This window comes from Strix aluco, chromosome 1 (assembly GCF_031877795.1).
Source record: "Strix aluco isolate bStrAlu1 chromosome 1, bStrAlu1.hap1, whole genome shotgun sequence".
NCBI lineage: Eukaryota > Metazoa > Chordata > Aves > Strigiformes > Strigidae > Strix > Strix aluco.
This window is the reverse complement of record NC_133931.1, coordinates 145,995,852-146,012,465: the sequence shown is the minus strand read 5'-3', so window position 1 is coordinate 146,012,465 and position 16,614 is coordinate 145,995,852. Positions and strand designations below refer to the sequence as shown.

Below are 16,614 nucleotides of genomic sequence, written 5' to 3'. Positions count from 1 at the left end.
AAAAGCTGCTTTCCCGTAAATGCATTACCGGGCAGTGGAGAGGATTGTCTATGTGTGGAAGGCTGGGGAGATTCATGCATGTAATTCTGTAAAACAAAATCAATAAATCTGATGACAGATTAAGTTGCTAAATTTTGTAAAACTAGACTACTGTTTGGGTCATCAGCACAGCACTATTGGATTTTCTATGGTTTAATGCTGAAAAACAGGATTATTGATTTTAGGATTTTCCACGTATCCCCTCTGGGAGTTCTTAAGCAGTCTTTATAATGTTTCACACTTAAGTTGACAACTACAGTGACATAACTGTGTCCTCGCCTTAGTAATCATTTTCTAATCATATTGGAAAAGGCTGGAAATGGTTTATAAAATGATTATTCCAGACAAACAGGGGAACAGGAGGGTTGTCGGGACGTCACTTCTTTGTCTGGTGGTCATTGCTACCTGCCTGCCATCTTCCCTTGGAATTAACTTACGGTCACAGATTAAGACCTTTGACTGTCATAAATCTGCTTCCCAATATGTGTGACTGGCAGGGGAGTTCACAAGCTGTCCCAATATAAATAGGATTTTAGCACATCAGGTGCTGCTCCAAAGTAAAACGGGCTGTTTTGCAGTCGTCTTTGTTGGTGTATATTCATTGCTCCTCTCCCGTTCCATGTGTATGCATGCCTGCGTGTGTATGCATGTGTGTGTGTACGTAAAGTAGAAGCTGAGATAGGGTAACAAAATGAGCTACTGTATGCAAGAAATATATGAAGTGCACCCAGCTGCCGGTAGCAACTGCTACATGCAATCCACTGATTATTGCACATATATTGAAGATAATCAGGGTTACAGCAGTTGTGATGCTCAGGTCCTGCACAGTAACAACATATATATGGAACAGGCCTGGGCGGTGAATCAGCCTTATACCTGTAGTTACCCTGGAAACGTGTTTAAAAGCGAGTACTCTGACATGGACATGGCCCTGAATCAGTACAACCAACCTGAATATTTCACCGAAGAAAAACCTACTTTTTCTCAAGTGCAGTCGCCATCGTACTCTCAGAAGAAAGGTAGGGGCAATTTATTTAAATAACAACAAAAAAAAAATCTCTGTTTTTGTTTTTGTTTTGCTTTAAACTTACAGTTGCATCAGTTGGCTCAGATACATCTTTGAATGTGAAGGCTGCCTGTTCAAAATTGAAAGCAGCAGTAACATAGGTTGCTAGGTGATTGTAAGGTTTGTGAGTGATGAGGATTTCCAAGCACTTTTTTCTTAATCTGTAAAAGAAATTTGCAAATATATTGCTTGTTTTCTGCTTTCAGGGGCTGTTAAGTTCATGTGCTATTCACCAGTGAGCTAGATAAGAAAGTTTCTCTTCTGAAATGTCGTCATTATATATTCTGCATCTTAAAGCTGTGTTTCTGGTTACATACAATTTCTGTGAGTCCTCATTATCAGTAAACGTGAACTCTATTTACTCAGCAGCTTGGGCAAAATATTTTGAGAATAGAACTGTAAATATGTATGGGAGAAATACTACATTTCATAGAGTAACTGTCTTTTAAGTGAAAACCATGTAGTTTCTGATTATGCAAAGCAAAAAAGACTGGCACTTCAAGAATATATCTATGCAAGAAAGACTATTCTGCATCCAAAAAGTTGATCTAATCAATATGTTTGTGAGAGATAATTGGTGCAATACCTGCTCCCTCAGGGTTAAATCATTGCCTGTTTTCAGAATTTATTCTTTTGCTTTCAAGTAAACAAAACAGATTCAAAAAGCCCAAAATACCAACAAACGCTTGGAAATGTTTTCAATGTTATTTGTTGTGAACTCAGACTAGCAAACTGACGCATACAGAATATACATTCTCTGTGTTTCTTTAAAATCACATTATTAAAGATACTCAGTCTGCTGTACCAACATAATATCCCTTTTCTATTAAGACCAGATTTTTTGTATGCAGTTATCCGAAGCCCAGATGAATCTGATGTAACTAGATAGGTAGAGAAAACACCATTTACTACTTTTAAGGTGGCTTTATAGTAAAAAGTAGACTGTTTAATCTTACTAACCACATGGAAAACTGAAATATTTTCCTTTGTATAGGCAATATTCATTAGCACTTGGTACAATAAATCTATATGTTTGGTAGAAAAATGCCTTAATTTTATACTTTGAACAGCATTGTATTTCATAATAAAGGAAGTATTTTTTAAAATCCTGTTCTAGGAAGCTGTAAGATCAAATTGTAGACTAAATGTAGTTGTGGGTCATGCATGTTTTTGTGTTGTGCAACATTTTAAATGCTTTTTAAGGCTATTTATCTGCTATTGGATTTTAACTAATGAATTTATAACTCTTTGTTCCCATGTCATTTTTGGTTAAAGAAAAATAGTACTCCGAATTAACTTAGAGAAAATAAAGACTTGCTATTGCAAAGTCAGCAAAGGAATACATTTTTCGTGATGTTAAAAGTTATAAAAAATAATCGATGTACCTAGGTCAGAGCTTTAAGTAAGTTATTTCAGTACTCAAGACAGCTGACATCTGCTCTGTTTAAAGTTTTTGTACTTTGGTTGAAAGAATGCAGAGTTCTTTTTAAAAACTGCTTGTCTGCCCTTGTTTTCCACTACCTCAGTTTCACTAAGAAATGGCAGTGAATTTTAGTGGAAGCCAGCTCTCAAGCAGGCTTTTAATTGATCATTTATGGCGACTGAGCAACATGCTTTGGGATTCTTTAGAGCCTTATTACTGTGATAATCAATGAAGAGTTGCCTTGCTTCTGTCAAACCTTTGCAAATGCTGAGTTTGTTAAGCAGAAGAGATCTAAACTGTGTGGGACATGTGCATCTTCTCTCTTTTTTTTTTTTTTTTAATTTCCATCTTTTAACCAAGCTATCATAAAACTAATGAATCTTTTAATCCTGTCCTAAGAACAGAAGGCTCTACACAGGGCATGTGTGTCTGTATTGATCCACAATTGATTTGGGGGAAGACGATGGAGTTTGTTAGAGAAGCCTTGGTAATAGCCAATTAAAGCAAAATTAAGTCCCTAAGCAGGTGTTCATGAGGAGTCTTGATTGTTGCAGTTGGTATTTCTATTAGTCCCCTGAAATTTGTAGTCATGTCAATAATATGCTGTTCAACTCAGACTGTACTTTACAGTAGCAAATGGAGTCTTTTCCCATCAAAACTTTTGTTAGTTATTAAATAGTCTTCTTTTCTCTCTGGGAAGAAAAAAAAATCAACATTTTATATGCTGAAAAAATTATTATTTATGATGGGAGTTTAATTACTTCTCTATTTCACTTTAAAAGAATTCAGAAAATACCTTTAAAACACAAGAACGAGAGACCTCAACAATGTGTCATTAAAGGAAAAACCAAGTATTTAGAAAGTATAGCCAGTTATTCTAAAATGTAAGAAAATACTTAAGCTACTCCAGTTAATACAGTACATTCAAAAATATTATTTCCTGATTATCAGTCACAAATTCTGATGAAAGACTTGAATTTTAAAGGAGAAAATTGTGCTCCAGAAAATCAAGAGGTGGAGGTGTGGTTATAGCTTTCCATCTGCTTCTTGCTCCGTTATCTTTTGTGCTGAAGCGTACGCTGTTAAAAGGTAGCAGCACAGTATTCATGCAAGAGCTCACTGTTTTATTAAGGAAGCCCTTTTGGACCTGATCCGACTGTAGGAGACTGACAACCAGATACACTTTGTTTTCCACATGAGGCTGTGAAATGTGATGAGCAGAACAGGACTCATCATTATGAGAACGAGGTGCTATTCCCAGCTCTGTCCCAGAGAGCTTAAACTGGACTATATTTCCCCTGGCACGGTGCCGCCGGCCGTGGAGAGCTTGCAGCACTGCACACTGGATGGGTGATGCTCCGAGGGAGCCCGTGCCACCCGACCCTTGTGCAGAGGCTGAGCAGATAGGCAGAAGTGTCCCTGGACCTTCTCGCACGGCCCGTACAGCGAGGAGGAGTACCCAGGGACAGGGTAGAGGTAGTGCAGTCAGGAAAGTACAAAAGAAATATGTATATGTACAGAGGTCTGGAAACCTCAGGATCCCCACGTTTGGTGTGTGCGCAGTGTTTCGGCCATTTGGACAACGTGGGAAATAGGTCTGCAAAGTTAAAACAGGGATGAGAGTTGACTTTCACTTCCCTTTGCACAGTCATTTCATGGACAAAGGTGATGAAAGATGCCCTCGGGTGTCTATGAAGTTAGGCTTTAACTTCAGACTCTGGGGGGGCGAACCAGAAGTAACCAGAGGCTGCCCCCCAAACCAAGGGTTTGCAGGTGGGAATTCATGAGTCGAGCTGTAGCAGTGCCAGCTCCCCAACCCTGCGTCTCACCTTGCTTCCCAGGTACAAGGTGAGGTTAATGCCATCTTTCTAAGGGCTCTTGGTATGGTGGAGAGTGGGGCTTTGGAAGTTATTATTGTTGTTATTGTTATAATTGTAATTATCATTATTATTTCCCCTTATATTTTCTCAGGCAATTTACATGCAGCTGAGAATACATACTGTATAACTGCTAGAGTATGCAACTGAATTAGTCCAAACTGAGTTCTCAGCGGTGTGAAAACATTAGGGTACTTTCTGAATAGCTAAGAAAATGCAACATGGAGGTTACGTCAAAATGTCTGCTCATCAGTGCAGGGAGTATGTGTGAATATAATCAATTCACAAAAACACTGAGCTTTTGTCGTCTTGGCCTTTGCAGCAGAGCAGCTCCCAGTATATTAACAATTATTTTGGGCTTAAAAATTATTAATTTTGCTCTTGACCACCCACCTAAGGAGATAGCACTGATCAGAAAAATTGCATCTTATTCAGCAAATCATTATACATTTGGAATTGCATTATTCTTTTTTAATAAAAATGTCAGTGGAAAAAGCATTTTCAGCTCCTTTACTGTAACCTTTGCACAGCCAGATGAAAGATAGGAAAGTGAACTAGGTCATACTTTGCTCTTGCATCAGTACTAAAGCTGATGTTCAGTGAGATGTAATTTCAAAATAAGTTACTTGTGATACTAAGCTATGGTCTCTAAAAACATTTGAATAATTTTTGGGAAAAAAAATTGCATGGTCTGACTCTACAGTAGTGCATTTTGTACCTGCAGTTGATAATGGATGCAAGTACAGTACCAATCACAGCAGTTTAAGTGATAAGTGATTTTAGTTCGGGCTAAAATGTTTTCAGCACATCTGTGCAAAATGCACTACTGTTGATGGGGTTTCTGACTCAGCCCAAAGAACAGGGTTAATACATAGAAAAGTCATTGAGGGAAAAAAGACTATAAAAAATGTTCCAAATTCTATCTTTGCAGAATCTCTTGTCAATTTTTAATTATTCCATAAATCAAAGAATGTCAACAAAGATCAAAATTTGGGACAAGCAAGCCAGCTAGCTAACAAGAAATGTGTGAATCTGTTTAACAACATTCTCAGTGCTTCCAAGCTCGATGGAGAAATAAGCAATTTTTCTCAGTGGGAGTAATTTAAAGAAAGCAGGAAACAAGGATCAGTGTATCGGCCCAGCCTTTCAGATCAATATTGATAATAGCACAAACAAGAATGGAGTATGCTTTTCCCCACTCAGCTCTATGCTTTCTCCGATAAACACTCTGTTTAAGCTTTGTCTACACAAGTGTATCAAGGATGATAACTGGATGATTCTTGTAATTTTTATAATTTGCAAAGAGTTACAATATGACTATAGAATCAGTGGAACAGCACTATAAATTTTCTTTTCAGTTCTAATACAGTTGGGGATTCTCAAGGTAGTAATTAATTTCATCTCTTTCATTTTCATGCTGCAGTGTCTAGTAAGTGAATACGAGCTTACTGATAAGTCCTAAATTCCTTATTTTAGTGAGTGGTCTCTAGTCACGCAAACCATACCAGATGAGAGGAAGAAAGATTTCAGGGAGTATATTTAATATGTGAGTCTGCCAGTGTACTGTGAAAATCAAAATACTGAATAATGGCCTTAAAACTCAAGTGTCCTTCTGCAATAGCAAAAAATGGCTTTTTCTGCTTGCAAGGTATAAGCCTATGGTGGAGCAGGAACAAGCTAATAAGAAACATCTGGTATACAGACATCATTTGTTTGCATCGACATCATTCATAGCGCTGTTTGGTAGTCAAATAGGGTTTGGGTCCTAGCATTTTTTTAAGGTGTGGTTTAATCCCTGAGTCAGTATTACATTATCTGTACAGAGAGAACCTGGAGATGTAAAGTCTGTGCCACAATACTTTAACAAAACTGAAATAAATTCTTTAGTTTTCTGAAAACATGCTTTTAAAACAAACAAACAAACAAACAAAAACCCACAGAAAAAAAAAGCAGTATCCTTTTTCAGCGGTTGTTTTCATTTAGCTTGCTTTTCTTTGCCTCATTGCGAGGTTGGGGGCAAGAGTAGCCACTGAGTGTCTCATTTGCGTCTCTCCAATCTGTTACACTGTGCGGGGTCACATATGCTGCTTTAAGGTATCATTCCTGCAAATGGTAATTTGAGAGTGCAGGCATACATTATTAATGAAACTGAGTACCTCGAATGACTGCATAGGTTAGCAGATCTCGTTCTGTCCTCACAGCTGCTGGGGCAAACCCACTGCGCCTTTTCCTGTCAAAGGGAGTTGTTTCTTGCCATACCTCTACAAAGCTACAGTTCTGATTTTAAAAATATTGTAAATCACCATCAAGATTGGTTATAATGGATTATACAAGGTACTATTCTAGGTAGGAGCAACTGGTCCTGCTGAGTACTTAGCCATGCCAAGACAGTAAGATTAGACTGAGTGGCAGGTGGGAGTCTGAGGAGCAAAGGGGTTACTTTGGGCTGCAGGGGAAACACCAGATATGGCAGGTCAAGGTCATTCATTGGTGTTCTCCACTCAACACAGAGATCCAAGGTGGGCATTGGGATGAACAATGTCAAGTCATACTTGGCAGTTAACTTTGAGGATCATACCGGATGCACCAAACATAGTCCACGAGGATGCTAAAGTACAGCAGACAGAGGCTTGACAGACCACGGAACAATATTAATTATTATTGTACAGTTCAAGGAGATTGGTGTTGCTTTTGAACAGTTCCTCTTAGCTATTTACTTAGTAATTTTTGACCAAGAAATAAAGGCTGAAATATGGACACCAGAAATAAGAACCTACCCAGTGCTTCCATGAGATTTGTCATCAGACATTCTTCTTTCATAAGAGAGCACCTGGGTTACTCTGTGGAGACAGCATCTGCTTCTTCCGCATAGGAGTTTTTATTTCTGGTTCAGATTTATTTAAAACACAAGATGCCAAAGTACTTGCTGATGTGAGAAACAAGTCCTTATTAGTCTGCCCCTCTTCTTTTTTCCCCAAGTGCTGTAAGGAGTGAGAGAAGTCTGTTGCTCTGTTTCTTTCTCGGACCGTCCAACAGACAACTGCTGCCATCCACAGCTTCCCCAAGAATCTCCATTGCACTGTTCATAGCTTCTATGCTGGTACCAGGTTCAGAAAAACGCTGTTGAATGTCCCCCCACTGATACTGTTTCTAACTCTGAGTAGCAGCAAAAATGCATGGAGACTGCTTATCTGCACGTCTTACAAATAAAATTGCATTGAATTTATACAGAGGTCAGACTGAATATTTGCAACTACTAGAAATTATTTACAGTGAACGTTATGGTTTGTAAGAACTGAGTGTAAGTTCCCTTATTCTTCTTGGCGTGATGTCTTGTTTGTCTGAATTCTGTCTTTTTAAATCACTGCTGAAGGTCCAGTTTTCCTACTTTCTAGCAGTTTCCCCATTAGCTGTTGGAAGGAGGGTTAAAAATATACAAAAGCGTGAATATCACTATCAGATTTGTAATAGAAAGAAAAATATGTTTATCGCACACTTTTATTGCCAGTGATTTCTTGGGTTAAGTTTCCTGTTGAATCAGTAGAAGATTTCAAAGTGTGTGCTTACCTTGTGACATGGGCGCAATCCTGCAAAAGTGATGAAAATAATATTTAATTAGCTTAAATAGCTGCCACATAACACTTCGGATGCAGCAAAATTAGGAATGTGGTTGCATGTAAGGATGCCGTTTTTATTTTCTGACTAGGAGTGCCTGTAGGAGATTTGTCTTTTCTGCCAGATTGGAAACTGTTTCCTGGGTTGGATAAAGTCGTGAAACTCCAAGGAGGTGGACACCAGTGGTCACATGTACAAGCTACTGTATATATTTAAGGAAGTGCTTTAGACCAGTGGTCTCCTGCTCTTCCAGTAGAACGAAACTGCCATTACATGAGCAGCGCTAACCAGATTACATAACTAATGAAATACCAAGCCATTTAATTCAGAAGTAACTCTTAAGGAAGCTAACCAGGGATACTGAATTTTAGAGGACATAGTCTATGCTATGCTAAGTCTGCGTTTCATGTATAGCAGTAACCAGCAATAACAAGAAGCTATTAATCTTTACCAGAAATTTAGTGGAAAATTCTGCATCCCTCTGCTGAATCTGCTGCCTCCTGCATCAGCTCCGTGTTGTGTATGTGTTGTATGTGCAGAGGCAGGTGTGAGCAAAAGGGGGGCAGAATGAAGATAATAATCTCTGCTAATCCCCCGCTGGCATAATGTCCATCAGGAGTCAGTGATGTAAATAAGAGTCGAAACCCTGCTGTCTCTCTTCCCTCAAGGTCACAGAACCAGCTCCATGTGTCCACCAGTCTATCCAAGCACAACTTGTTCATCATGAAGAAATGTAACCTGAATGTAAATCTGATCTTTTTACTGTATTATAGACTGGTATGATACATCAGTAAGATCTCAGCTCATTCCTGAACATCCCTTTCAGATGCCAGTAGGAGCATTGGCAAACCTGAGATGCAGGTACCCAGGCATGGCTTCGGAGTTCTCCTGCTTCCCAGCATAACAGAAGAGGGATATATGTTCCTCTATAATTTGAGGTTCTCATAATTATGCTCAAACTAGACATATGAAGTAGACCATGCAAATGCTTCCTGCCTTCTTCCTTCTTTACTTTCTCCTAATCCACTCACCAGCCCCCAGAAAATTCAAGTATTTTAAGCTCGGTTAATTTCAAGTATTTCCTCTGATTTGGGCTTTTCTTTCTGGAGAACCTCTGGCAAGTGTAGCCTTAAGAAGGCACTTTCATTTAAACTGTCTGTTACTGAGCTGGCCCTCTAGCATGTTAGTCACAGGAAGATGATGGCCACACCTCTTGCAGCATCCTCCCAGCAGCTGCCCTGAGTCTTGTTGCTGGTTTCCCTCCATGTGACTGTGGTGTGCCGTGTCCCTGAGCTATACCGAGCCATACTGGTGTGAAGGCTGCATAAAGACAGCAAGCTTGGAGTCTAGTCCAACATGTGGTGCTACAGATGGGTTCAGCAAGCCAGTGGCAAGGGATAATGTTACAGGCGGCCACATCCAAAGCACTGTCCCTCATTGCACTCATAAATTGCACTCAGCCAGTTGGCAGATGATGTAAAACTGGGAGGAGTGGCCAGTACACCAGATGGGTCTGCTGCCATTCGGAGTGACCTAAGCAGGCTGGAGAAATGGGATGAGAGGAGTCTCTTGAAGTTCATCGAAGGGAAATGTCAAATCCTGCACTGGGGGACAAATAATAAATGCAGTAGTACAGGCTGGGTCCTGACCAGCTGGAAAGGGCTTTGCGCTGAAGTACTTGGGGGTTCCTGCTGGGCAGCAAGTTGAACATGTACCAGCAGTGTGTCCTTGAGGCAAGGAAGGTCACCGGCATCCTGGTCTGCATTAGGAAGATCATCACCAGCAGGCTGAAGGAGGTGATCCTTCCCCTCTGCTCAGCTCTGGTGAGACACATCTGTATTGCTGGGTTTAGGACTGGGCTCCCCAGTGCAAAAAAAGCCATGAACATACTGGAGCAAGTCCAGCAAAGGTCCACAAAGATGATGAAGGGGCTGGAGCATCTGTTCTATGAGGAGAGACTGAGAGAGCTGAGACTGTTCAGCCTGGAGAAGAGAAGGCTCAAGGTGGGGTCTTATCAATGTGTATAAATACCTGATCCCCCATCAAGTAGAAGACAGAGACAGACTCTTCTCAGTGGTGCCCAGTGACAGGACAGGAGGCAACGAGTGTAAATAGAAATACAGGGAATTCCTTCTGAAGACAATAAAATAATGTTTTCTTTTCACTCTGAGGGTGACCAAGCATTTGTACAGATTGCCCAGAAAGATGGTGGAATCTCCATCCTTGGAGCTACTCAAAAGCCATCTGGACATGGTCCTGGGCACCTGGCTTTAGGTGGCCCTGCTTGAGCGGGGGGCTTGGAGCAGATGACCTTCAGAGGTCCCTTCCAACCTCAGCCATTCTGGGATTCTGTGAAATATTTACTACACTGTAATAATCTTACACAGTTACACAAATAGCTGCACTTTCCTCTCTCCCCTCAGAGTGAATCTGAGATCTCTGTGTTACATCTTCACAGAGAGATTTTTCAGAAGGAAATGTACCATACCTCCGTTAATTACGAGTCATGGGAACACTTATTTTGAAAGGTTTATATTTTACCCTGTTTAAAAGTTCTCTTTAGTTTAGAATTACTTTTTTGTTGCCATCACAATTGTTTTGGTTTTTGCTGAAATTGAAAATATGTTTATGTTATCAAAACAAATATCATTGTAGGAAAAGAACCAAGCATTGCCAGTGTTTTTCATAGCAGTAGTATTTGATTTCACTTGTTGGGTGTCTGGTAAACTACTTCAGAAGAGAAAATGTCATTCTAACACGTGCATGTACACACACACGTATATTTGAATACCCACGTATTTTGCCCTAAATTCAGGCTATATTAAATGTCCCTGTGGAACACGCCCAGGTTCAGGTACGATCAGTACAGCTTGGCCTATCTGTTGCTGGTGCTTGTCTAACCACACCTGTGGAGCTGTTTTGAAACAAATGATGTCTCAGTAAATATTTCTTACTACCAGGTCCTTGAGTCACCCTGCAACCTGGGATCTCATCTTCAGTATACATGTATATCAGACTTTTTGTGAAACAGAAAAGAGAAATACATTGTATATCTTGCTGTTATTTTATATTGTCACATCAAAGACTTTGAGGTAAAAATAAATATATTGATTTTTCTGAGGCAGTATTTCACTCAGGAGAGAACAATCGTGTTTTGACTTTGTCCTCTTGACCAGTAGATGCTGAAACAGTCCGAAAAGTCAAAGATATTATAGACTATGTTTAAATAAGTCTGTAACAGAGTATGGGCTTTTTATTCAGGAAATTCAGTGAGTTCTGAAGTATGGGGCTGGTAGACAAGATCTGCAGTGGATTTTAATATAATATTTTTATATCAAATGTATCATATCATTTTACATCAAGTTTACATGCCGCATCCTCTTTTTCTTTACAGGGTATATACCCAGTTACTTAGACAAGGATGAGCTATGTGTAGTATGTGGGGACAAAGCCACCGGATATCACTATCGCTGCATCACTTGCGAAGGTTGCAAGGTAAATGGCACAGTGGGAAAGTGGGAATCAGAAATAGCTCTCCAGCTCCTCCATTATACAGACCTGAACTGTGCTGTCAAATAAAACAAAGACAGATTAGAAGCGAATAAGAACATCCAGTACTGATGATAAGCTGTATCTGGCTATGCCTCTGCTCTTCATATGCATAAGGAATATAGTTGATTTTTGCAGTCTTTGCTTCTGAAAAGCAAGAAATTTAGATTTTTGTTGTTGCTGTTTAACTGTTAGCTCTCACATTTCCATTTTTTAATGTTTCTTTGGCCATGTTCTCAGCCAGTGTACATCGGCATACTCCAGTGAAGCTGTTTATGCAATAGCTGAGATTCTGCCTATGGCCATGAAGAGTCTGCAGCGATTAACAGTGTTCCAGTTCCTCTCATTGTCACTGTGAAGAAGCAAAAATCAAAATCCCTTCCACATGCTCATAGAATAGTAACATCCATCACTTTGGGAAGCATTGATACCCAGTTAAGACAGTTTCAAAAAGATTTTGACTTCTTTAACTTAAGCATATTGAAATGTGCTTTCAGCCCTAAATTGCATCTCCAAAGTTACATGCAAAATTAAAAAAGAGATTGCTTTGGGCAAGTAAATAAATAAAAAAAAAAAGAGTAACACAATCAGGCACATCTTACATGATTTCACTGCCATAAATTTGCCTGAATAGCTTGAGATCCTGTAAGAAAGCTATTCTTCCTTGCAGAAAATAAAAAATTATTGTTTTTCTAAACAAATAGGACCACACATGTCATGGACTAGTGTCATGGGACTAAGCCACAAAATCGTATTCTGTTCATCCCCAAAGTCTGGAATATTTGGATCTGAGATTTTGGGTTTGGATTGGCTTTAGATACCCACATCACAGTAACCCTTGTGTTGAAGTAGTTCCTTCAGTTGTACAGCATTGCCCTAAGTTACATTTATGAAATGCACAAAGACCTGAATATCCTATGTATATCAGATTTGTGGTGATATTCATCATGGTTTTATACACATACATACATAATATGTATGAAAAATATTTATATCTGAAAAAGAACTGTGGAACTGAACAATTGATTCTTACACATTTGCATCCCATATACCAGATGATAACAATACATAAAATATATGAATATGACTTAATTCACATAAGATGAGAAGTAAGCAACACTGTGGCATTATGAAATATCTTTTGCTCCCAGCTGAACAGCTCTATCTCTTGCCAGCTTTCGTATTAAGGTTTTTGTTACTCCAACTGAAGTATTTCTTTTTATGCCTACGAGCCATTTTAAATATATAGCATACAAAATCCACTTTTATCTTCAGATACAGTTCTTCTGTCTGATGTACAATTTAAAATAATGCTTACGTGCACAAGGAACAGAGCTAATGATTTTCAAAAAGTAATTAATTTCTTTCTCCTCCTTATAGTTGGCTTACAAACTGACTGTTTTGCTTTGCTTTGTTTTGGTTTGTTCCGATTTGTTGTTGTTCTTGCAAATGTATTCATTGTACAGGATTGGGGTTTTTTGTGTGGACAATTTCAACCCATGCTTTGGAGGATCTGCATATACACTTCAAGTTGTGTGATTTATCACCAAAGTTACATGTAATCAATTCTCAATTAATTTGACATATACTGGTTGTTTACACTCAAAATCACTTTTATTTTGTAACAACATTAATCAGGGCTGACAGCCAAAAATATTCTTTGGCAAGTGCTTTCATGATCAAAGCATCCTCACACATAATTTCTGAAAACTAAATTGTAAGGAATTTAAACACAACCAACAGTGAGTTCTGACGTCACTGAAATGTTTCTCCGGACTGTACCCATTGCATCTATTGCTATATAGGTGCATAGTAAACGAATTTAGGAAAAGAGTAGTTGCCTTACAATAAAATGTGCTTTCTTTTATTGATGAAAATAACACTTCTGTGACTGTTTGGACAAATAGAGAGAGCAGCTTCCTTACCACATTGTATCTAGAGATGATCAAAGACGTTTTTTGCAAAAAGTTTTTGAGAAGTGCAAAGAAATGGGAAGATGAGATGTGCTGATCCCAACACAGGTGTTGACGGAGCCTTGCCATTGTAAAGCTAGAGTGACATTAAGTCCCATGCAAGGTTTGGAAAACAGAAGTTCAGTACCACTTCATGAGATTCATCAGAGATTTTTCCATCTCTTGCTGTAACTAGAGATCCTGTGACCCTGGCTGTTCAGAGCCATCTTTGATCTTCAGGGAGGAGAGGGGCAGGTCTTGTCTCTAGGAATTCATCACAGACTTCAGAGTGGATCCAGATTCAGTTGTTGGGTAGATAAGAGTTTGAGACCTGTTCCAAACCCCACATAAGGACATCTTGCCTGTGATTTCCTGGATTTTGCCTCAACCCCACAGGTCCCAATCTCGCAAAGGCTCACACACATGCTTTATGCAACTCAGTTTAATTGAGATTTCAGGTCTTATCATTATTAAGGAAGAAAGAGTTGTACTCTCAGCTGGATCTTGTAAGATAAAACTCTAATGAGGACAAGGCTCTTTATTGTCTTCACTGGAGTTAGGAGCTCAAGCTGAAATACAGACTTAACTGTATGTCTCTGTATTAAAAGAAATTACACACTGCTATAAGATTTTACTGGATGTTATTTAACATAATTAAAAACAGACCTTTCACCTAGTGAAGTGAAGAGACTATTCATTAGATAAAATGAAAAAAAAAAAAAGGCTGTTCATTAGGTAAAATCTCACTTGAATTTTGCCATTGTTTTCACTGAAACCAAAGCCATTCTCAGTGGCCTCAGTCAAACAGAACTAGGGTCCCAGCATGTTCTCTATGTCAGGGTGGTCCCAAGCTGCATTGCTCTGTGTAGATAGTCTCAAACAATGGTGAAACTTGAAATTAAAGTCTGAATTTCTTGCTTTACAGCCTATCTTGTCCATATTTTGCAGTCTTGAAAGTTTATCCAGCTCTTGTGGAAGCCAATGAGAAAAGTCATGTTGAAATTAGTACCAGGATTAGGTCCATAATGTTCAGAGATAAGTTGTATCTGATTTCTTTACCTAAGGCCAGTGTCTATGGGGTGTATAAATCAGTGAATTCAGTGGAGCTACATTAGTTCACATGAGCTTAGGATCTGACCTCAAATCCATGTTGCAATTGGCAATACAGATTTATATTATGATAGGTAGGTAGGTAGGTAGGTAGGTAGGTAGGTAGGTAGGTAGATAGATAGATAGATAGATAGATAGATAGATAGATAGATAGATAGATAGATAGAACAAATGGATTTATATGTAGAAGGATCTTTATTGGTGATGTTTGTCTTGAATACAGAGGTCTGTGGTAAATACAAATGAAATCCTCTTCTCAGAAATACAGATAATTATGGATCCATTATTTAGAACCAAACTCAAAGACTGTGTAAATTGTGTTTGCAAAATTCTTAGTCTTGCACAGATTTGGTTGGTTGGTTGGTTATTTGGCTGTGATGGAAAGAAAAGAGTAGAACTGTTTGTTCTTAATCCTTTATTAGCACATCCAGACCGTCATTCTTAATATTTGCAGAAGCTGCTCTTTAATCATAAGTATGTATGTGCCTCTTAATATCCCTCAAAATGATTATGTAATTTAGAAAGGGGCTCAAAATAAACTCTCTAGTTCAAATACAAAAAAATTTAACACACACAAACATAAGACTTCAAGAAGACATATAGACAGTATTTGTCCCTCCAAGACAGCGTTACTTACGCCTTTACTTGCCTAAGATATTTCTGTGTTTTTCATTTTTAGGGAGGAAATGTTTCATGAAACTCTGAAAAGAAATGCCATACACTATAAAACCAGTTTGTTCTTTTTCTCTTTGAGAGTTTCATGGAATGAAGTATGTTATCTTGCGTACTTAGGTACATTCCTACCAAACCAAAGTGGCCTCCAATTTGAAAAAGCTGCACAACACTAATGCTTTCCAATGCATTTATTTATTGCACTTAGGGTTTTTTTAGAAGAACCATTCAGAAAAACCTCCATCCAACCTATTCCTGTAAATATGAAGGAAAATGTGTGATAGACAAAGTAACAAGAAATCAGTGCCAGGAATGTCGCTTCAAAAAATGCATCTTTGTTGGCATGGCAACAGATTGTAAGTATATTTTTCTGGTTTTCTTTCTTTTATCTTTTTTTTTTTTTAATGTGTGTGTTTGCTTAAAGTATGTTGATGGGTGAAAATTGTTAAAGTAGAGCAGAACTACCAGTACTTTTTTTTTTAATAACTTGTACCGGGGAATTACGCTCGTTGCATCAAACCTCTTTCATGGGACTGTAATTTTGTGTTTATCCTTCACCAGACTGCACCTTCTCCTGGCCTTACCAGGCTGAATAACAGTAGGAATGTTCACTCTTCAGAGGAGAGGAGGGCGAAATGCATCTGGATGGACACTTTGCTTGAGAAAAAAAACATCTTGTTTAGAGAATTCTGGAGGATGTGAAATTGAATGTCGTTGTATGAGTCATCCTGCAGTTGTTTGTTTTATTTTTAGCCCTGAAGAAGTTGTCTACTGCAAAGAGTTCGACTCTCATTCTAAAGAACTAAAAAATATGGCTGTAAGATTAACCCTTAGGGGTCTTCTTTTCTTGCCATTGCACAGAGATTTACATCAATAACTTTGATTAGTGAAAATGGAAGTCATGTAAATCCCCCATGCATTAATGTTAATGGTTGTTGCCAGCATAATCTTCTGCAGAAGAACTGATAGAAAAACAGGCCAAATAAACAACAGAAAAATATTCTAACTTAGTATTTTTCATTGTTAATATAATGTATAACAGTGCCTTCTGTCCAGAGGGAGATAGAAGAAATGACACAATTTCATTTTAGCCAGGTGGACCTTCAGGACGGGGGGCTGGGTAACTCTGGGTCACCAGTTCGCCTCCAGCCCAGTCTGATGCAACAGGCAGTGGTGAGCATCGGCCGGGTAGTGGCTGTGCAGAGTGAGAAGTTCCTCTGAGTCTGGTTCTGACCAGCCCGGACCGTTACCATAAAGCTGCTATGGCCTTTGTGGGCTGCACCTACGTACGCACCAAAAGAGCTGTCACTG

At 38.9% G+C, this 16,614-nt stretch overlaps 1 protein-coding gene across 10 annotated transcripts in view; it reads left to right on the top strand.

Annotated features, from left to right (window-relative positions):
- Window positions 1-16,614, top strand: part of THRB (thyroid hormone receptor beta) — a 175,569-nt gene that overhangs the window by 142,207 nt on the left and 16,748 nt on the right. For 9 of the 10 annotated variants that reach the window (XM_074838904.1, XM_074838896.1, XM_074838925.1 and 6 more), the window contains 2 exons: window positions 11,415-11,515; window positions 15,512-15,659. In XM_074838904.1, the coding sequence (XP_074695005.1) occupies window positions 11,415-11,515; window positions 15,512-15,659 (249 nt within the window). Of the gene's footprint in view, window positions 1-730; window positions 1,059-11,414; window positions 11,516-15,511; window positions 15,660-16,614 lie in introns of those variants that run through there. The other variant, XM_074838887.1, reaches the window with a different exon arrangement.